The sequence below is a fragment of the Colletotrichum destructivum genome, chromosome 10 (genome assembly GCF_034447905.1).
Source record: "Colletotrichum destructivum chromosome 10, complete sequence".
NCBI classification, from domain to species: domain Eukaryota; kingdom Fungi; phylum Ascomycota; class Sordariomycetes; order Glomerellales; family Glomerellaceae; genus Colletotrichum; species Colletotrichum destructivum.
This window is the reverse complement of record NC_085905.1, coordinates 2,713,580-2,733,461: the sequence shown is the minus strand read 5'-3', so window position 1 is coordinate 2,733,461 and position 19,882 is coordinate 2,713,580. Positions and strand designations below refer to the sequence as shown.

Sequence of the window (19,882 nt, the reverse complement as noted above, 5' to 3'; positions counted from 1 at the left end):
CTCCGGGGGGTGGCGGGGGAAATGCCGGTGGCGGAGACCGGTACGTACCTCCGGCACTCCGAGAAGTGTTTTCGCTTACCTTAGCGCCGTGTGGCCCGGACGATATTCGGTTAAACCAGATCACGAACCGGAGGAACGTCAGCCCGATTTGGCTGTGTCAAGGGCCGCTTTCACACATTATGTAATACTCATCCCGCTCTTCTAAGTTTACCCAATCGGGACTCGAATGAGTTGGCGATGACTTCACTCCAGAACCATGCATCTCTCCACGTCCCAATTCGGCATCCAACTCACGATTCAGAGCCACACGGCCGGGGTCTGTGCGAGGCTCGATATACCACCGGTGATTCGGCCCAGTGACTGCTATCGGGTTATTACTCGATGACGAGCCATTTGCCATGGCCCCCTACCGGGGTCCAGCAGAAGGGGGGCCGAAGGCCGTTGGCTCCAATCACGGAGACTACCGATCCAAATTTGCCTTCACCTGATCAATGGTAGGACCATCTCAAATCATCTCGTCCGCTACCTTCTCTTGCAGAACCTGCGCCACGGGATACCATGCCCTCAGGTTCCCTTGCGTTTATTTGTCGTCAGTCGTCTGTCAAGTAAGGCCTAAGTGAAAATTTCCGTGGCTTTGTTTGACTTGGTGTATTCGATTGCAAGCACACGCACCCTCTTTGCCACGGCGTGCGATTCCTGATCATGAACAATTGCATGACTTCTGCGACAACTTGCAGAACTTTGTCTGTCAACGACGACGACGATGACAACCCTCCAACACCTCCCATCACGACGGCAACCCCACCACAAGATAACGCGGCGTGGGTCAGGGCTTACCGAGCCAGCCATTGGTTGGGGCGCCCGTACCTGCATGTCCGCCCCTGGGGCATCCTGCTACTTGATACGTCCGCCCAGGCATGAATCAGTCCGTTCTTCTATCGGACGAAGCTAATCGAGGTCGGATATCCAGGCACCTCAACTCATATTCGTCCGTGGGTTTCCAGCACGTCCACGGGAAAGAGAGGCGCATGAAACGTTTCTCGCTAGATGTCGATCCTTGTAAACAATTCCCACACTCGTGGGCCTCGAATCCGGGGGGATCCGCGCAGTGAACAGGGCAGCCAAACGCACACCACGTCTAGGACCTGATGCCACGGCCTTCTGTGCGAGTGGATGTCGTTTGGCCGTCGCTGCATACCCGTCCAAACTGCCATCAGGCCCTCGCATGAGAACGCGCACAACGCCCGATCTTGTCATCTGACAAGTTCATAGCACATCGCGGTTCGCTACGAGATGCTGCTCAACAACGCCGTCTGAAGCGGGCTTTGCGTCGTTCCTCACGCCAGCTGTCACGGGCATCGTGTCATCCAGAGCGAAGAGAACGTCGACCTTGGCAAAGATGATATAAAATAAAATAAAAACCCCGGACTGGACGTCGCTTTTGCCTATGTGGCTCGTGATACTAGGACGCGATTGCGTGAACATGGCCAAAAACTTTCGCGAAGAGCCGCAGGAATGCCCAACTATGATGACCTTAATTTTCACTTTCTCGGTCTTCGAGACAACGTGGAAAGCCTCTCCATCTCGCTATTGGACTGGAGTCGGCCGGTACGCCGAAGATGATTACGCTGTTGTCAAGCATGCGCCGAGTAGTTGACTTTCTCGGCAGGAAATTGCTTGCTTCCCAGGTGATTACATCGTACCCGTACGATGTACAGGATGTGGAGGGCCAGCCACGGGCCACGCGCCTGGAGCGTTGCCAACTTCAAAACGCTTTTGAAATGGAACTAACGCAAACCTTCAGAGCCATCGTCAGAATCGAGACATCGTACAGAGTGCAGATTTCACGAAGCTTCCAGCCTGCATTCGGGCAAAGTCGAACCGTCGAACCGCCGGTGTGGCTAGCCAGAACGTGGCAACCATTTCCTTGCTTTACGACCATGCTTTTCTTCCCCTTTTCGGTTTTCGAATCTTTCGGTGGCACTCACTTAGACTTAAGATCATGGGTACGGCTTGCCGAGGAAGCAACGAGATCGCCTCGAGGCGCACCATGTCGGAGTTGCTGAAACCTCGCCAGATCGGACGGGCCCATTTTTCCGTCGTTTTGCTGACGAAGTTTCTTGAGATCTCCATCAGACGAGGGGAAGCATTCCACTCACAAAACATCCCATTGCAACGCTTCTTCGCCTACTCCCAGGAGGGCACGGTGACAGTGTGGGAGGGAGGGAGGGAGGGGAAAGAGAGGCAGCAATGCAGGGATACGCCTTCATTCGACGGGAACTTAGGGCAATCGAGTCGCAGGGCTATATCCCTGAGTTGAGCGTCGATCCGGCCGCAAGCTGTTGTTGGGCTTCCGCAGGCGTGAGCAGCTTGAGGCCGTGAACTCTGGCATCTCAGAGATGCGATTGCTGGTTTCAGACGCTCGCGAGTCGCCCTTCCGGTGAATGTTAATCTGAAGTTGCTGCCGACTCATCGGCAGGTTCTCAGCGGTTGGCAGCGTGGACGACATCTCCAAGGTTTGGACGAGGACTTGGCATCCCTGACTGTGGACGACGAGCCTTGGACGTTGAGCCATGGACGCTTGTCTTGTTTTTTTTGTACAGCATCGGTATTAAAAGGAAGTCCTTCCGTCCACTCCGGAGTATTGGAAAGGCCAGGCAGGCTCCTCAGTTTACGCCGACCCCCCAACGGCATACCCAAGATACGAGTATACTTCTCCTATCACGCACCAAGCTTAACTTGGTCACATTGTTTCCATCACTTCTCTTCACACTTTTGTTGTTAAGAAAAACACGACATCGATCACTATGAGATACTTCACGCCAGTCTTTTTGCTCGCCTCGGCCCTCCTGGTCGGCATCAACGGTGCCCCGGCCGGAAACGATGTCGCGCCCAGAGACCAAGGGTATGCTTTTCATTACACGTCGAACCTCGTAGCACGAGATTATGCTAACAACATACCACAGCGAGCTTGGTCCGCAGGCAGACGTACCCCGTATCAATGCTCCGGTTGCTGTAGCCGCCGCTGAGCAGCCAAACGCCGCGCTGGCCGCGCGCGACGACCAACCGATTCAGCCCAGACTCCTCAAGACAATTCTCGCCAATCTTCTTCAGAAAAACAACAAAAACAAAAATAAAAACAAGAACAAGAACCAAAACAAGAACCAAAACAAGAACAAGAACAAGGCTAAGGCCAAGGCAAAGGCCGCAACGCCCTCGCCGGCGAAGAGCTCTGCCGCGCCAAGGCCTTCAGGTACTCCGTCGGGCACGCCGAGAGCGCCTGCGCCCGCGGCACCCCCGAGACCTCCGGCGGCGGCCGGGCCTGCGACGCCTGCCAAAAATGCCAACAATCCGAAGGCACCCGCCGCCGCCGCTCCCAAGAAGGCCGGAGCCGCTACTGGAGCCGGAGCCGCAGCGGCCGGCGGTGGTGCCGCCGATGCCACAAAAGGTAACAAGAACCCACAAGCACCAGCAAAGCCTGCCCCCGTCCCAGTCCCAGCCGGCGGGATTCCCGCAGCTTCAAAACCCAAACCCCAAACAGGGACTACGACCAAGCCAAGCCAACCCAAAGCCACCCAGCCCAGAGCCACCCAGCCCAAAGCACCCCAGCCCAAGGGAGCTGACCCGAAAAACCCGGCACCCGCACCTGCGGCGGCTCTCTTGGCTGGTGCCCTCCTTGGAGGGGCACAAGGTGCTCCTCCGGGTGCGGCACCCCAGAACGCCCCTAAGCCACAGGCACCGGTCCCGAAACCCCAAGCCCCTCCGCCCGCTGGTGGCACAAACGGCTTACCTCTCGCCGTTCCTGGGAGGAATGTTGAATGAGCTTATGTTGACGAGTGGTTTTTGTGCAGGGAAATAAGTCAGCATCCGTTCGGAGATAGCGAAATGCACACGGGACAGCTGAATCGACACATTCTTTTTTTATTCATTCCAATCTAGCTTCAATCCCATGCCTCGCCGGTGCATCGTAATTCCGTAATTCGATACCTCTACTTGGGGTCTGGAGCTTACCGGCTAGCAACAACAGGTTATTCCGTTGGTAAGGGGACACCCAGGAGGGCTATTGGCCCAGCTATGACGGGGAAAGATACGATGTACATAGTAACTACAACTATGAATGATGACTGATCGACGAGTTGGATTCTGTCGTCTTTCTTGTTTTATCGTCACAGGGTTGATGCTTCTCGGTTACTTCCGGTCCCTGACTAACACCGTTTCTCCGCAAAAGCTTGATGCCCCCAAGCAGCGTTCCCATGTACACCTATCCGGTTTTGAAAGGTTAACTGATTGCCAAACTCGAAACCTGGTTGGCTAGAAACTTATTAAGGTAAGTTAACTTTTCAGTTGCTGGATGGAGGTGTTGAAGAGTGGTTTCAACCCCTGGTGGCACAGCTGTATAAACTTTGCTCCCGTGGTAGCGCGCCCCTTTGAGTATTTCATCATCATACGCGTCTGCGGCCGGCCGCGTGCACCAGCGAAACTAATTCAGACCGAACCCGAAGACGAAGTGGTTAATTTGAACTTTAGAGTCGTTTCATGATAGCTGGGCATTGTTTCTGGTCTGTGAATCGCTCTTCTGTTGTGTAGTAATCCATCATCTGGAACGGGCAGAGTTCAAAGGTGACAACAAGAAGAGATAGTATTGATCTTCCAATGCAACTATTGAACCATCTTATTTGTATGATTTCGCTTGAATGTGGTCACTTCCTGTTGATCCAGTTCTGTCATGGGCGTCGTACAAGGCTGCTCGAGTTCCAAGGCCAGAACCATGAGTCTTGTCGATACGATGGGGAGAGAAACACTTGACTGGGGTACATGTACACTTCTTGCTTTGCGAATATGCTATCCATGTAACTAAATAGATATGGGCTTTGATCTTGAAGCGTGGCGAAGATGTGATGACGCGAGTTACCTGCTAAGACGCCGCTGAGCGACGAACAGTACATCTGTCGAGTGTACGGAAGGTGTTGTAGATGTCTCAGAGACAAAGTCAGCAAGCCATGCCCTGCATAGATTGAATTATTATCGATCTTTACCGATGTTGCTGTTTGGCGGGGCGCAGCACTATTTGTGTCATCTGGGATACCGATGAGGAAGTATTGAGCATGCCCCGATTGGCGCGGAGAAACAAGTGTGTTTCTCTGTTCCCGGGGGTTTCCTCTTTCAACAGCAAGCCTACATCTATGTTCCATCTTTGATTCCCTTCAATGGTTACCAGAAACTAGTTGATTAGGGATAGGCAGTCGGGAACGGTGCTTGGGAAGTTGGACTGTCGACCGAATGTCCTGCTGGATGCGATGGCTGTCGTGTCACAATAACCCCTTGCATGGTCGCAGCACTGGACAAACAAAGCGAGACCAGAGACACTTTTCTTTTGTCTCGTACTCCAGTACTCCGTAATGCAATTGGTGTGTCAGGCCTCTTCCTCGCAGGCCATCCATTCTCCGTCAGTGAACCATTGTCGCAGGCGGAGTATTGGCAGAGCCGCAGATACAACGTGCAATAACACAGACAAGATCTGCAATTTACAGTTTTACAGGCAAAAAAACGAGGTTTCGTGTATTAAGCCACTGGAAACCAAGACCCTGAGAACAGTTAGTTGCTATGTGTGTCGAGGCATGCCTTATTTCAGCCCACGCCGGGTTTGTTGATTTCAGCAAGAGGATTTGGCGTAAGGGGTTGACCAGGGAAGCCTCGAGCCGATTTATTGCAAGGCTGTTTGAACCAGGTCTTTGTATGAAAGATTGTAGTACAGTTTCTTTCCAGAAACCTATTAGCCTTGGTATGGCTCTACACGGCAGCCCATGATTCCTTGGAGTAGCACGAAATATGATGTCCGAAGCAATGCGCCAATAGCCAAATGGCCATGAATGCAAACGTATCAAAACTGTTGGCGAGTCGAATGATCAACCCATCCTTGCAGGAGGAGACTGGCTACCTTGTCATTCCATCTAGCTCATTTGCGCCGTAAATGTCTGTGAGACTCAGAAGAACCACGACCCCCTTCCTAGCCCCTCGCATGCCGCGCCCAGTTCTCTATTGATAGCCTCTTGTCCAAGAATACTATGATGCTACCAAATGCCACGTTGTTTACGAAATTAACAGAGTCCAAAAGGAGTATAAGAAGCCGTTTTTGAGCGATGAGGTGCTTTTGAACTTTTGAAGCACCCGCACGCATTGCGGACGTTGTCACCAGCAGTCTTAGCCATTTCTTCTAGAACAGCTCAGGCAGCATCCCGACCCGCATCGAGAAGCTCAAAAAAGTCTACAGCTAGTTGGCAAGGTACCTAGTTTTGCTAAACGCTTGCCAAAATGGTAGCGGGGCGTCAGATTCTGGGCATTCTTGCCGGCTTCAGCAACAAGCTCTACAACGTTGAGTGGTCCTTCGACAAAGGCATCCCCGAGAAACACGTTGATCATACTCTTGTCACGCTGATGCTCGGGGATGAGAGGGGCGCCAGTGGTGTCCAGCCCGTCATCGAGCTCTATGACGACAACGGCAACATCATAGGATCCCGTATCACCAGCGAAAGCGACACCATCTCCAAAAACGACAAACTCGACGACCACGTCTACAAGATCAAGCACGACTTGCACTGGAACCCCATGGAGACGCCAAAGTACGCAGTCGTCAACCAATGTAGTAAGGATGCGATCTGTATCTCGGCCATGCAGTTCTCCAACGGCAACCAGTCTGTCGTCTTCTTCGGCGACATGGGAGCCTTATGTGGCCAGACCTGGTTTTTCAGCCGACGCCGCCTCAGCCCTTCATTGCCGCACCCAAAGTGCGTCTGGCTCGACTTGGACCACACCACGGGCTTCAACGCGCGGGCAATGAGCTTCCATCTCAACGATCTGCTTGGGACTCCGGACAAGGTCAAGATGTACCAGGAGAACCACGACTACATCTGCAAGAGCACGCCTCGGTTCTCGTACTGGTACAACCTCTGGCCCATGGCCCAGCTTCCTGTTTTCAAACCCCCTCTGGAGTACGAACGGGACGAAGTCACCGGAATGGAAGGCAGAAACACCCATCCGAACCAGGCCTTCGACACGGTCAAGTGGGACAAGATGGCCTACACGGATCCGCAGCCCGTCGATGGAAGTAGTATCAGGCCGTCGTATACCTCCGACCAAAGTAAAGCCAAGAAGGCGAAACTCGCGAAGAGATCAGGCACCAATATGGACGTCAGCCATCTCGTTGTCACCAGAGCAGAAGGGCATGAGGCTTCGTTGGTATGCAACAGCACGTCTTCGTATGGGTATGACGTCGTCTCACTCCGAGAGAGGACATATTGCGACATGACAGTCAAGCGACTTTACAGTCTCTGCGACAACATTCATAAGGAAAACTGCTTCGACGTGGAAAAGCGGACTCTTGTCGGCCGCGGCGGGATCAATGCCCGAGGGGAGGTGTCTGCAGTCGGTGTCCCCCAAAAGCGTTACGAATCAACAGACCATTGGGAAGCGTGAGGATGGCAGCTTCAAGGACGGCTCAAGCGCTCGAAAGAGTGGCTTGAAATGACAGAATACAAGTCTGAAACGACGTGACAGGGAACCCTGAGATAGTTTCTCAGTTTACGTGGTTTCCCATATTTAGCTATTCATCATCCACTGTTCCCAAACACACAACATCTCTTTTCATGTATTTATCATAATAACCCTAGCTAGCACCTGCAAATCCTATCACAGCCTTAGACATAGGATGCAACTAGATTGTTACCTTGAAGAAGACTGTGAGAATCATTCCAAGAACTCTAAGAGCATAGGGACAGAACTGCAAGGATATGTCGAGATATCCTATGATCACTGCAAGACTTTCCCTCTCCAGTTAAAATCCTGTCAACTAATCGATCAGCGAAAGGGTGAACACAAGAAAATGACTTCGCGAGTATCCGTAGTGTCTACTAATACCCCCCATCCCGATACATCTACGAGGTGAGTCATCAACTGATGAGTTTTCCAAATATGAAAAATGAAGTCTGTAAGTTCTGAAGAAATGATTGAAAAGAATTGCGAACAAACACCAATAAGCAATGAAAAAAATGACACCGGGAGAGCCAGGTAATTCCAGATTAGGAAAACGACATGGTCGTGTTTCCCAATGATTGGCCTTCTGTTCGTTTTAGATTGTCAAGCTCGCATCCACCCATGAGCTCGAACCCGCATTCACCTAATCATCTTTACCAGAGTGATTGGATATAGAAAAGTTTGGGCTTAAGAGGGCAATAGGTTTCACGGGGGTAATAACTAAATGGGCAATTCACAATTGAATGAATTATCGATGTAGCCCTTGAGCACGGGACTGGGCCTATGGTCAGGTTTCCGAAGGTGTGAACGGGACGCCTTAGGCTTCTGCCCGGGAGGATGGCAGACAGCTCAGTTACTTCCTACATGGCTCCGAGACCAAAACTAGTTATTGATTATTATAAATTCCAGCCCGTCTGGTTTTCAAGTGTCAGAATGTCGTCTTGAAACCTCCAGATTAGACCCTGATGCCGTTCACCCTTATTGAGAGCCTTTCGGTCCACATACACATACTAGTAAGGAAAGACGGCATCCCACTGATGTGTCGGTCGTCCTTGGCAATACTCTCTCCCAAGGATCTCCTCATTTGCCAATCTTTCTTCATCTGTTCTTTCTTGGTTATCTCGACGATCCAGAGCTGGCCTTTGAAGTCAAAACGCCACAAGGATCCCTTGCTATGACGAGTGGCCTGACCACCAAGCGCCCACCGCGAGGTCAGTACTCTGAGTTTTTGGAGAAACCCTTTGGAAGGAATTCCGCCTCATTTGAAGATTTGGAGCTTCAGGGCATTGTGGGGACAAATCTTTCAGTTACTCGCTAGCCATCAATCTGTGAACAACGGTTTTCGTGATAGGTTTGATGACTAGATAAGCCACAATTGTTGCACACGTTTTGCACTGGCTTTAGAACCCGAATTTGTGGATGCATCAACCAGACCGAGATGGAAATGACAGCCAGAGAGACCGTCTCCTCACCCGGCCACTGGAACACAGCTCATAACCATGCCCTGAAAAAACTGATATTACCCGTCACAACGTCACCCAACGCAGAGCCGAGATACCACGTGCAAATACTACGCTCAGCCGAAGAGTGGCGCAATCTTTTTCTCTCTTCGGCAAGCTCTGCGACTTCCAGGCAGGGCGTCCGGATCACCGAAGTCGATTTGCAAAGGCGTAATCGCCACACATACACTGAACTGGGATGCTCGCTGCCCACTCCCAAGGTTTCAGCACAGCGCAAACACCAGACGAGCTGCAACAGGAAAGATAGTCTCAAAGAAACTCTATACTTGTAAGTGCCTCGGCTCACTTTGAGGAAGAGGGGGATCGATCGGCCCATGACAACTGATGAGCTGAAGGTAGGTTTGCCCCAAGAAAATGCCTCTGTTGAATCACAACTGTACGATGTAGGCATGCAGTGGCCGGTGATGGCACTGGCAAGGTGTGAGGCGAAAGTCTGATCCAGATCTGCGAGGTTCTCAGTCCTTGAACATGGGACACTAGGTGAGAAGCCGCTGTCAAACCCCACGCTGCTGCAATTCTGACAGCAAAAGTTGTTGACTGAAAGAGGCCAAGTGCAGCGTGGCTGTGGTGAAAAAATGAAGAGCTCGTGTATTTGTCGTCACGGGCCAAAAGATGACGATCCCAAACTCCGGCTATGATGTCTATGCCACCGCCAAGCGAATAAATTCCCTTAAACCGAATATGCTTCATGTGTGCGACCCTTAAACGCCTTGCTCGAGAATGCCAACAAATAATGATGCCTGCTGTTGATTTGTCCGGTTCGAAATCAAATAACTAAGCTTTCTGCCGATCTTGGTCCGTCACGCTCACCTTGGACCTCCTGCACTCCCTCTGTGCACGCCACTTGGGCCCCCAGAACTGGTTGACCACCTGGATCGGCGAGACGGCTATGACGGCCATCCCCAGGGCCAGGAAGGCCGTACCAGGACCGACGGCGTTGAGCATCTGCTCTGCAAAGGCCACACCGAGAGCCGCCAGGCCGCAGCGAACCAAGTTGTTGACTGCTGTCGCGCTCGCGCCCTGGCCGGGACACAGATCCGATATAATGGTTTGGTTGAGGGCGAAGATGCCGTTGGCCGCAGCTGCGATGAGGAATTGCATGGTCAGAGGCAATGCGATCCACCCGGGCCGAGCCGTCATGGTGGGATACGCCAGCGAGAAGCCGTAGCCGGCGGTCGAGGCGACGAATAGGGCGACGAACCATGGCAGACGTTGCAGGCGGGCCTGCTCCAGCGGGAAGTCGGGTGGGATTTCCTTTGACGACAACTCCTCGTCGTAGGGTATGTTGTGTGTTTCCTTGAACTTGGTCTCGACGGTCTTGTAGTCTCGGGTCAAGATCTTCCCGGCAATGACTGAGCCGACAATCGTCCCGAGTCCTAGTCACACGGTATGTCAGTCGTCATCCAGTCAGATCGAAACTGGGTTTCATCGAGTTGATGGTATTTATACGACCCTGACCCGAAAGCTCGGATTCAGACAAAAGTACATACCATTGGGTATAAATGCCACGCCGAGGAGGAGCTCGCTGAGGCCAAAGCTTGCTTTAAACAACGGTGTTGTGCTAGTCGTGATCATGTTCCAGATGGCGTAAATGACTCCACCCCAGACGAGATTGATGACGAGATCCTTTTCCTTGAACAGCCTAAACGGCCTCAAGAAGGTGAAGAAGGTGATTTTCTGCCGGTTGAGCGGACCTTCCGGGTCCTGCATGTACTTGGGTTCCTTCGAAACGTATCGATAGAGAGGCTTGTAGATGCCCGTCAAGCGCAGCGAGCCGTTTCCGGCGATCGTTCGCATGGTCTCTGGCAGATAGACGAGAATGGCGATGAGAATGAGAGACGAGGCTATCAACAGGAAGATGAAGACTGATCGGAAGCCAAGAGAGTTGGCCAGGGCACCGCCTAGGACTGGGCCGATTGCCGTGCTGAAGTTGCGAACTGCGTAGGGGGTCAACCATCCGTCTATCCTATATACACGACGAACGCTGTAGCGCCTTACTAGCTTGATAAAAAGCAATGAAAGCCCCCCTCTCCGAGTTTGGGGCTATGTCCTGCATGACACCGTTGCCTGTAGATGTTGGTCAGTTGACGTGTCGATGGTTTGAAAGGGGCGGGCGAGATGGAAACCGACCGATGCTGACTGTTGAGGCGCTCCCTGCAGCTTGAACTCCCCGGAAAATGAGCAGCACGGCGTAGTTGGGAGAGAAGCTCAAGGCTACGTTCCCGACAATGTAGACTGCAAACGACGCAATGTACGTCGGCCGCCGGCCCAGTGTGTCTGACATGGGACCCCAGAACAGCGGCGTCACAGCCTGCATGATCAAGTAGGATGTTATGGTGAGAGAGACCTGCGATGCGGTGACTCCCAGCTCCTTGAGACGGGTTTGGTCAGCACATGTGGCAACACGTTGAGGAGTGCAAATGTGTGTGTGTGGGGGGGGGGGGTTTGACATACCCTCGAAATAGCATCCAGTGACGGATTGTAAATGTTGGAAGACAGGCCGGAAAAGAGACCGGCCAGCCCGATGATGACGATGATGGACCACTTCTGCTTCCTGGAGAAGATGGAGAAGGGTTCGTCGTCCTCTTCCCTGTCCTGCTCATGCTGATCCTCAACCGCGTTGGCGTCGTCGAACGGGTTTCTGTCGCGGCCTCCGCGGGCCTCATCGTACGGGTTGGGCAGGGACTCCTCCGAGAACTTGCTGGCGAGCGCGCCGTTCTCTTGTGTCTGCCACGTCCTCTTGCGGACAGGCGGTGGCCTGAGGGGGTAGTCGTTGCGGCCGCGCGCGTGTCCCAGCCGGATGCTGGAGCCGGCCCGAGATAAGCGGGTGGGATGGGCCTTTTCGTCTAGATAGCGGTCCGGCACATATTCAAAGTCGTGGGCGAGAAAGTTGTAGGCTGCAGCTGATGCGGCCGTCAGACTCCCGAGAACCCCTCTCTTGAGATCTGGTCTGGGCGGTCTCTGTGATTGTTGCTGCGGTGGCAGCCGGTTAGGATCCATATCTTACTTTCTCGAGACTGTGTTCTTCTTCTTCTTTTTCTCTCGGTCGTCGATGATCCAAAGAGACAAAAGAAGCTATGATAACCAACCCAATATTAGAGCCCCCCAGCCCGATTTTGCGCTCGGTTTCCTGCTGCATATAAGGGCTTGCGGACCATGGCCACCGCCAAGTCTGGAAGTCTAGATTCATCTCGCGCGGCCACCAAAGTGACGCAGCCTGCCACCTGTATGATGGCCATCATCGGACCTGACGTCAACTGGATCGCGAACAAGAGCTGAGGAGCCAAATCGCATTAAAGCTGCCAGCTGGAAATGTCACTGCCCACTCGGAGACAAGAGAAGCGAGAAACAAGAGCCCCAGGTGTTGGGAAGTGGCCCGGGATTGCCTGCGATGCCTGCGATGCCTGCGTATGCACGGCCTCTCGCACGCTCCCCCCTCCTTGTTGATTCTCTTCCTCAAATATGCACGTCGGCACGGGAGACAAGCGTAAGGAGGCGGAAGAGGCTCAGGAGGGGGAGGGTTACAGAAAGATGGTTTCGCAAAACACAAAACTCATAGGGCATCCCATCTTCTCAACCAACCCCGCCTCGCCCCATGAAACAACCAGGCGGCTTTTGATGTGTCGTCGGGGCCGCTGTGTGGTTATCCAAGACGCCTCGACGCATCGTCCCCTTCAAAGCCCCCCCCGCCCTCCACTCCCCTCTTTCTCACCCTCCTTCACCGTAAATTTCCGCGGGAGTGTGAACGTTGAGAGAAGGGCAGAGGAAACTAATGTGGACTGGAGAGCGAAGCAAGAAGAGGCGAGCGGGGCGTGCACGTTCTCTCGGAACATACTCCAACCTAATACCTGCAAACTGCACACCGTAACCGACTCTCCCTCGTTTCCTCCCGTCTTCGGCCGTCAAGTCATGACACCCATCGAGTGACCCCTGTGCTTGACCGATCGACCTTTCGAACTTTTGCCCGGAAACACGACACCCACTTGCCGCGTTGGGGGATGTTTCTCTATCCGTACTCTTCTCAACTCCGTAGACCAGCTCGAACAAAAAGGGTCCGAGTGGCCACCCGCCTCGGCGCCGCGTGAGTTTGACATGAGCCAGAAGTCAAAATGAAGGGCCTCACAAACAGAAGCTCAAAAAGAAGGCCGAGCGAAACAGCATGGATAAGAAGTGCATGGGTTCCACCTCGTCCGCAAACACACCCCCCCTGCCCTCTCCTATTACACGCACGCAACACTACCCCAGGACTCTTCCACCGGTTACCCGCCGCCGAGCCAGTTCAGCAAGATCATCTTCTGTGATACGCTTGGAATCCAGCACTTCACGATCTCTCGGCTTGCTTGCCGACTAGACGATATCTGTCAGACCCGAGGTTGTTGAGAAACCGAGATCAGGTTCGACGTCCAACAAGATTTGTGAAGGAGAACAGGGAACCTATACCGGACCATCATCAGAAACTCTCAGCAGCGCAGGCTGTTTGGAGGGCCATGGATATGGAAAAGGGCACCGTCGTTGACCGCGAGGGAGAGAGGCCAGAGGGAGTAAATCGACAAGTAAAGGATGCCGAGTCGGCCAACGCTGAAGCCGTCGCCGCCGGCGCGAGGCAAGTTGCTGGACTCAACGGAAATGCGCTTCCTCTGGACCCCAACCAACTCCTCTCCGTCCTGGGTCTCCTCAGCGGACAGCCTCAAGCAACACCCGTGCCAGCACCGATTGCGTCCACCGGGAGTGTGCCGCCGAACAACAACGCCAATGTGCCGACCGTCACCATCTTCGTGACGGTGACGCCCCCACCCGTGACGCAGACGGTCATGATCATGATCCCGACGACAATCACGGTCACGGCGACCCCGAGAGCACCGCCGGGCAACGCCCCTGTTCCTGCTCCTGCTCCTCCTCCTCCTCCCCCTTCTGCTACGCCTCCGGTGTCGTCGTCGCCGCCAAAGATATCACAGCCATCTCCGCCTCCACCACCTCCCAAGACTACGGCTCCTCCGCCGCCACCCCCGCCTCCAGTGATGCCGCCGCCGCCTCCTCCTCCAGTAAGCGGTATAACGACGCCCCTCATGGGATCGGGTCCGATACCAGTACCGCCTCCGGTGTCGGTTACTTCCATGTCCTCAGCATCAGCATCGGCATCAAGCGCACCCAAAGGCGCGGCCGGCACGCCTACTGCCGTCGTGTTGTTGGGTGTTTTCGGTGGTGTTGGTAAGCTCACTCACGTCCGAACCCTGTTGAAGGAAACCTTGCTCACGTTTTTCATAGCTGGCGTGTCATTACTGGCAATGGGGGCGTTTATCTACGGCCTGATGAGAAAGAGAAGAAACAAGACGTCGACAGAGGTGAGTTTGAAAGCGAGAATCCCATGGAAAAGCCCTGACTTGTTGCTAACTATGCCACAGAGGGACAGCGTTCAGAGCATGCAAATCGGGAGGCCAATGCCGAACTAGGCTCTTCAACAGAACTGGTTCAGGCCACGGTGTGAAATGGGGAGATTCTCTTCAAAGATCTCAAATGCCCTCAAGTTGGTGTAGCGTCATTGCGTTGAGGCAAACTTACACGGACTGCCGCAGGCGTGTGAGGGGATGCCCTTTTTGCAGCGGATCTCGAGGGGAATTCCAGCCCGGATCGATGCTGTTTCATCTTTTTTCTTCTCTATTATTCTCTTTTCCTGTGTACAAGACCACAAGCGTTTCAGATCTGGTTGAAGAAGAGAAATATCATATTATTTATCTATTGTCTAATACGTTGTTTACACGAAACTGCCGAACTGCCTGTTGTACCGCTCAAGAAAGACTCGATGACTCGATAGCCCCCCCCCTCCCCCCGAGGTGTCATGATGATGCCGCTGACTGTGCCACCATGCCGTCCCAAATCTCCTTGAGCCAGTCTGCCACCTTGACGGCAACGACTTCACTGTTCTTCTCGGTTGTGCAGAAGGCGTGGGGAAGCCCGATCTCGTCGATCTCGACACGTGCCCATCCGTTCTCGATGTGCTTCTCTCGGGCTCTGATGAAGTGATCCCTGAAATGGTCGCCAACCCAGTGGTCCTTTTTTCCGAAAAAGAAAAAGAACCTCGGCGCGGCGGCCGCTGCTGCCCTCCTGCCGCTGCTACTGCCGCCGACCGCCACATCTTCCTCTTCGACCTCCCAGAGCTCCTTGTCCCATTTTTCCTCGATGATGACCTTCATCTCATCTTTACCCATGTGGATGGCCTGCCACACGCCGTCTCTGCTCTTGAGGAACCTGGTCGTGACGTCGGCGGCCTTGGCACCGAACCCGAGTACGGCGCCGACGAACCAGCGGAGCACCCCCGTCGGACACAGGTCTAGAAACCGCTGGGCGATGACGTGCGCCGTGTTGTCGAGAAACGGCGTGGTGCGGATGAGCTCGAGTCGCTTCCCGCTCGGCGACTGGGCCATGTGCGTGACGGTCGGGAAGAGGAGCATGCCGGCCTGCAGCCGGAGATGAGGCGCGCGCGACGGGTCCTTGATGTGGCGGTGAAAGATCTCGAGGGCGATGTAGCTGCCCACCGAGTGGCCCGCCAGCACGACGAAGTCATACGGCTCGCCCTTCTTGCCGGGGGCGTTCCGCGACGAGTCGGTCCGCCTCAGAGACGCCAGGTGGTCGAAGACGAGCTCGATCTGGCGCTCGACGTCGTACGGCGGGTTGTCCTTGGTGAAGGGCTCGTGGCTGTCGTCGCGGAAGCCAAAGAGATCGCGGCCGTGGACGTGGATGTGGCCGTCGGCCCAGCCGATGCGGGCCTTGAGCGCGTCGAAGAAGTCGGTGTAGTAGTCGACGAGCCCTGGGTTGCCGGGGATGAAGAACAGGAGGCCGTGTCCGGGCATGTTTGCGTATCTGCAGCGCTTTGGTGATAGGTGCGGAAGGGCCTTCCTTTCTTTGCAACACCAGCACGGCCCTGCACGGGTTTGATCGGCTCTGCAGTGCCCGGAGGGGTCTCGATGTCGTCTGAAGTTTTGAGTCGAAGGGGGGGAGGGGGGCTTGAGGATAATAGGGGTGAGAGTGAGATTGAGAGTGAGGTGAGAGTGAGAGTGAGAGGTTGGTTGAATGAATGTTGAATGACTGAGGATCCACCCTGGGAATAATGAATGCGCTTGTTGATCCAATTTAGCGTCACTTGGGCTCCCGGAGATAAAAGTACATATTCGGCGTTTAGAGACACGGTACGTACCTCGTCCTGGGACACATGCTTGGCTCACTCACCAAGTGGTTGTACACATGTCAGACCGAAGGTTGGGAATTCTCGATGCGACCTTGAAGGTGGTGAACAAAGGGTTTGATGTCTTATAGTAGAACGAAGCCAGATGAGATACTCTGGGTTTCTGTATTTCAAGCGGCAGAGGTGTTCCTTCGCCTTCGCCGCCTCAACCGAGACAGTAACCGTGTAATTGCAGCAAGACAAGCTCAGCTATTAGGAGAATGAAGATAGACAGATAGATGGCGGTTATTATATTACACCAGGATCCTATATCAATTATCAACTGTTTCAAACTTATTGCCGTACACTCTACTGCTGGCGACAGACAGAGACCCCAAGGCTTTCAACCTAGACCTTGAACCGGAAACCGGGGTGCATCCACCCTAGCCGGAACTCGTGCTCTGCCGCCGAAAGGCCATTCCTTTGGCTTTCCTCTAGTCTGTAGTCTCGTTTGCCTTGCTCTCGCTGCCGATTCTCCCGCTTCATGTACAAGGGCAGCAAGATGCCGACGAGCAGAAGTCCCGCGAGGCACCCGAGATTGATGGAGTGTCCCTTCAAGTATCTGAGAGCATCATTGTGTCAGCTGGGTGCGGCATAACTATCGGTGAAGATTCCTTACCCCGGTGCCTCGGTCTTGATATACGTAAAAGAAGCAAGGAACGAAGCCGCGTTGCCGATCGACAGGAGGAACCCCAAAGCGATTGCCCGGACATAGTGCGGCGACGCGTTGATGCTCATCCAGGTAAGGGCCAACGGTGGTGTTGCGTTAACCGACATGGCGACCAGAAACGTCCCGGCATATTGGACGTCGGCATCCAGGAACAAGGGGCGCGGTCCTGCCTTCGCACCGATGATGAGCAGTGTGTATCCCAGAATGCCCGTGATGCTGCAGACGTTCAGCGGCAACGCCGTCTTCCCGGACCGCCGGCTCCAGAGACTTATGCTGATGGTGAAGACCAGCGCCGCCAAGTTCGGCGGTGCTGTCATCAACGACGCCTTGAGAGACTTGTACCCCATCGTGGCGATGATGGTGGGCAGGAACATGGCGAAGCTGTAGATGGCTTGGATGGAGAAGAACGCGCCGATCGCCATGGCCATCGTGATGCCGTTGAATATGGCCCTCTTTACCGTGACCCAGGTGAGCGAGTCCTTGTTAACGAAGGCTTCTTCACCAGCACGTACGCCTCCTACTGCCTCTGGATCGACGTCGACGGGTCGAGGAGTGTCTAGGTAGTGCCATTGGTCTTGAGCCTGCATGCGCCGAATAGCGAGTTCCCTCTCGGACGGCGTCAAAAACCTCGCAACCGCGGGCGTGTGCGGTAGGACGAAAAGCAGGCCGAGTCCAAGGACGACCGTCAAGATTCCCTCGATGAAGAAGATCCAAGGCCAGCCCATGTAGCCGGAGACCTTGATCTGTCCGAAGCCGGCGGCCATCAGGCCACCCAAGAAACCGGCGAGGGCGGTGCTCGAGTAGAACAGCCCGACGCGTAGAATGAGCTCGTCGGCGGTATAGAAGAAGCCGAGGTAGATCAAGACGCCGCCCAGGAACGAGCTCTCAGTCAGGCCCAGGAGGGCGCGTGTGACGCAGAGCCCCGCGAAGCTCGTGATGAAGCCGCTAAAGGTCGTGACGAGACCCCACGCCGTGATCAGGGACGGGAGCCAGATGGCACCACCGACGCGGCGAAGGGCCAGGTTCCCGGGGATGTTGAACAAGACGTTGAGGAGGAAGAACATGGCCAGGGCCGTGTTGAACTGGTTACCTGACAGCCCGAGGTCTCGTTCGAGACCGTTGATGCGGGCGAGGGCGATGTTGCTCTTGTCGAGGAAGAAGAGCAGGTGGGCCAGGAACATGGCGGGGACGAGCCGGCGGTCGAACTTGCGGACGAGAGAGGCCCGGATCTTCCCGTCGCTCTGGGGCCGCCCTACGTCGAAAGAATCGGTGGTGTTGATGTCGCTGGCCGTGTTGTCGGTTCCGTCTTTGTGCTTTTCTGCAAAGGGCTTGTCCGCAGTGGCATCACCAGTATCAGCTTCGCGGACGAAAGACTTGACGTCAACCGACGGGGCGTGTCCAGCGCCGTTGGACTCGAGGGGACCGAACATGCTGGTTGTTGGCAGAGTCTCAGAATATAGATGGTGTAGACTAAAAAGGGCCACAGATTCAGAAGTCTTTTCACTCTCATAGGTGAGCTTGATTAAGCTGTAATTTGCGAAAGTTGGCCACGGACAAGATCGAGAGAAGTGGAAAAGAACAAAAAGAAGCGGTGATGGAACGGAGGGCCTGATATCGACTGAAGTAGAATCTTCCGAGTCCAGTGACATAACTCCCCTCGAGGCCATGGAGTCGCACCATGACACCGGTCTCTATCTTCTCAGATCTGGGAGATGGCGGTCAGCTGCGTTTGGCGTTCCCAAAGCTGAGCAACCGGACATGGTCTGTAGGAAGCGCCGACGGGGCAAATTGTGGGAGTCAGCCATTTTCGTGCAAAGACATCTTGGCCTCGCGAACTGTGCTACAGCATGATACATTTCCTTTGTATGAACATCGACAAGCTTGGCTTACTGGTCTTGTCCGGCGAGGGAATGCAGAGGCAGACCAACTCTATCTGCAGGCAGAGAGATCACTGTGGGCCACGACTGAGGGCGTCATTTTGTTTAACCCTCTCTCCCCTGAATGGCATGGCAATTACAAATGCTTGGCTGACCTCCCAAAAGAACGCCACGGTTTCAAGACATTGATCTGGGGCCCTCGTACCGTCCCTCCCCCATGGTCACACTGTTATTCCAGAGCCAGCGGGAAGACGGGTAGGCGCATGGCCGCTGTCTGGCATGGTTATGGAACGAAATAGAGCCCAGGATTTGTACGACCATGTTGGGGTAATACAATTGATACACAGTCTCAGCCTGTGTTACCTGCTTCTTCATGCTATGGGCAGGTAAGTGACGAGACGGCCTCTGGCTGCAACTGGCCCCTTCTTGGTGCTTAGAAGCAAGCGGATGGAGGGGGTCCTCCTCATGTCCGTGGGCCGAGATGAGAAAGCTTGTTCTGAATAGAAAACAAAATCAACTGATGACTATCTGAAAGATGATTAGAGGTTACAGCCAGATGATACACCCATTGAAAGAAGCTTGTAATGGGCTCTGTATCATCCGTCAAGCTCTACAGCTGAAATCAAAGAGTCCAACTGGTGCGATATCCGAGACCTGCCGGGCACCTCTCGCACTTCTACTGCCGCTGGTGTCGGGAAGACTCGCATACTTGGCGCACCACATGGTTGGTTCCCTGTTCCGAACTTCTCTCCGGTGCCTGTTTCAGTGTTTCTTTAGGGAAGACAAATCCAATAAATGGTTGTCTTCACGCATGCTTCCAGGCGCTTCCATGATCCGAGACACGGTTTCGCGATGGCTATTGCGATCTGTTTATTGTGCAGCGCACCTATCATCTCCGTACGGTGACAACCTGAAAGCAGACGTTTCGTGGGCGCATTCGGGTTATGTGGATGGATCGCCGATGCGCTGATGGTTCCGCTTCTCGAACATCGTCGGCCAGATTCTCCCGGTTCCACGGGACCCGTCAAGGGCCGGATGAATCGAGAAGAATTCAGGAAGACTTCAG

At 54.1% G+C, this 19,882-nt stretch overlaps 7 protein-coding genes across 7 annotated transcripts; 3 read left to right on the top strand and 4 right to left on the bottom strand.

Moving 5' to 3' along the window:
• Window positions 1–1,266: 1,266 nt before the first annotated feature.
• Window positions 1,267–1,485, bottom strand: CDEST_15123 (uncharacterized protein; the record flags this gene model as incomplete). Its single annotated transcript, XM_062931279.1, has 1 exon — window positions 1,267–1,485. One exon carries the CDS (start codon window positions 1,483–1,485, stop codon window positions 1,267–1,269), a length of 219 nt encoding a protein of 72 aa, XP_062787330.1.
• Window positions 1,486–2,664: 1,179 nt separating this feature from the next.
• On the top strand, window positions 2,665–4,233 carry CDEST_15122 (uncharacterized protein; the record flags this gene model as incomplete). Its single annotated transcript, XM_062931278.1, has 3 exons — window positions 2,665–2,905; window positions 2,967–3,448; window positions 4,229–4,233. The coding sequence occupies exons 1-3, from the start codon at window positions 2,808–2,810 to the stop codon at window positions 4,231–4,233; spliced, it is 585 nt and encodes a 194-aa protein (XP_062787329.1). The 5' UTR covers window positions 2,665–2,807.
• A 2,079-nt stretch (window positions 4,234–6,312) lies between these two features.
• CDEST_15121 (uncharacterized protein) lies at window positions 6,313–7,473 on the top strand (the record flags this gene model as incomplete). Its single annotated transcript, XM_062931277.1, has 1 exon — window positions 6,313–7,473. The coding sequence occupies one exon, from the start codon at window positions 6,313–6,315 to the stop codon at window positions 7,471–7,473; it is 1,161 nt and encodes a 386-aa protein (XP_062787328.1).
• A 2,351-nt stretch (window positions 7,474–9,824) lies between these two features.
• On the bottom strand, window positions 9,825–12,050 carry CDEST_15120 (Putative major facilitator superfamily, MFS transporter superfamily; the record flags this gene model as incomplete). Its single annotated transcript, XM_062931276.1, has 5 exons — window positions 9,825–10,426; window positions 10,541–10,987; window positions 11,049–11,117; window positions 11,181–11,421; window positions 11,505–12,050. 5 exons carry the CDS (start codon window positions 12,048–12,050, stop codon window positions 9,825–9,827), a joined length of 1,905 nt encoding a protein of 634 aa, XP_062787327.1.
• Window positions 12,051–13,221: 1,171 nt separating this feature from the next.
• On the top strand, window positions 13,222–14,500 carry CDEST_15119 (uncharacterized protein; the record flags this gene model as incomplete). The annotated part of the gene is made up of 2 exons (XM_062931275.1): window positions 13,222–14,392; window positions 14,453–14,500. Exons 1-2 carry the CDS (start codon window positions 13,538–13,540, stop codon window positions 14,498–14,500), a joined length of 903 nt encoding a protein of 300 aa, XP_062787326.1. The 5' UTR covers window positions 13,222–13,537.
• Window positions 14,501–14,884: 384 nt separating this feature from the next.
• CDEST_15118 (Putative lipid droplet-associated hydrolase, alpha/Beta hydrolase) lies at window positions 14,885–15,898 on the bottom strand (the record flags this gene model as incomplete). Its single annotated transcript, XM_062931274.1, has 1 exon — window positions 14,885–15,898. One exon carries the CDS (start codon window positions 15,896–15,898, stop codon window positions 14,885–14,887), a length of 1,014 nt encoding a protein of 337 aa, XP_062787325.1.
• Window positions 15,899–16,617: 719 nt separating this feature from the next.
• CDEST_15117 (Putative major facilitator superfamily, MFS transporter superfamily) lies at window positions 16,618–18,369 on the bottom strand (the record flags this gene model as incomplete). The annotated part of the gene is made up of 2 exons (XM_062931273.1): window positions 16,618–16,831; window positions 16,889–18,369. 2 exons carry the CDS (start codon window positions 18,367–18,369, stop codon window positions 16,618–16,620), a joined length of 1,695 nt encoding a protein of 564 aa, XP_062787324.1.
• Between the last annotated feature and the right edge of the window lie 1,513 nt (window positions 18,370–19,882).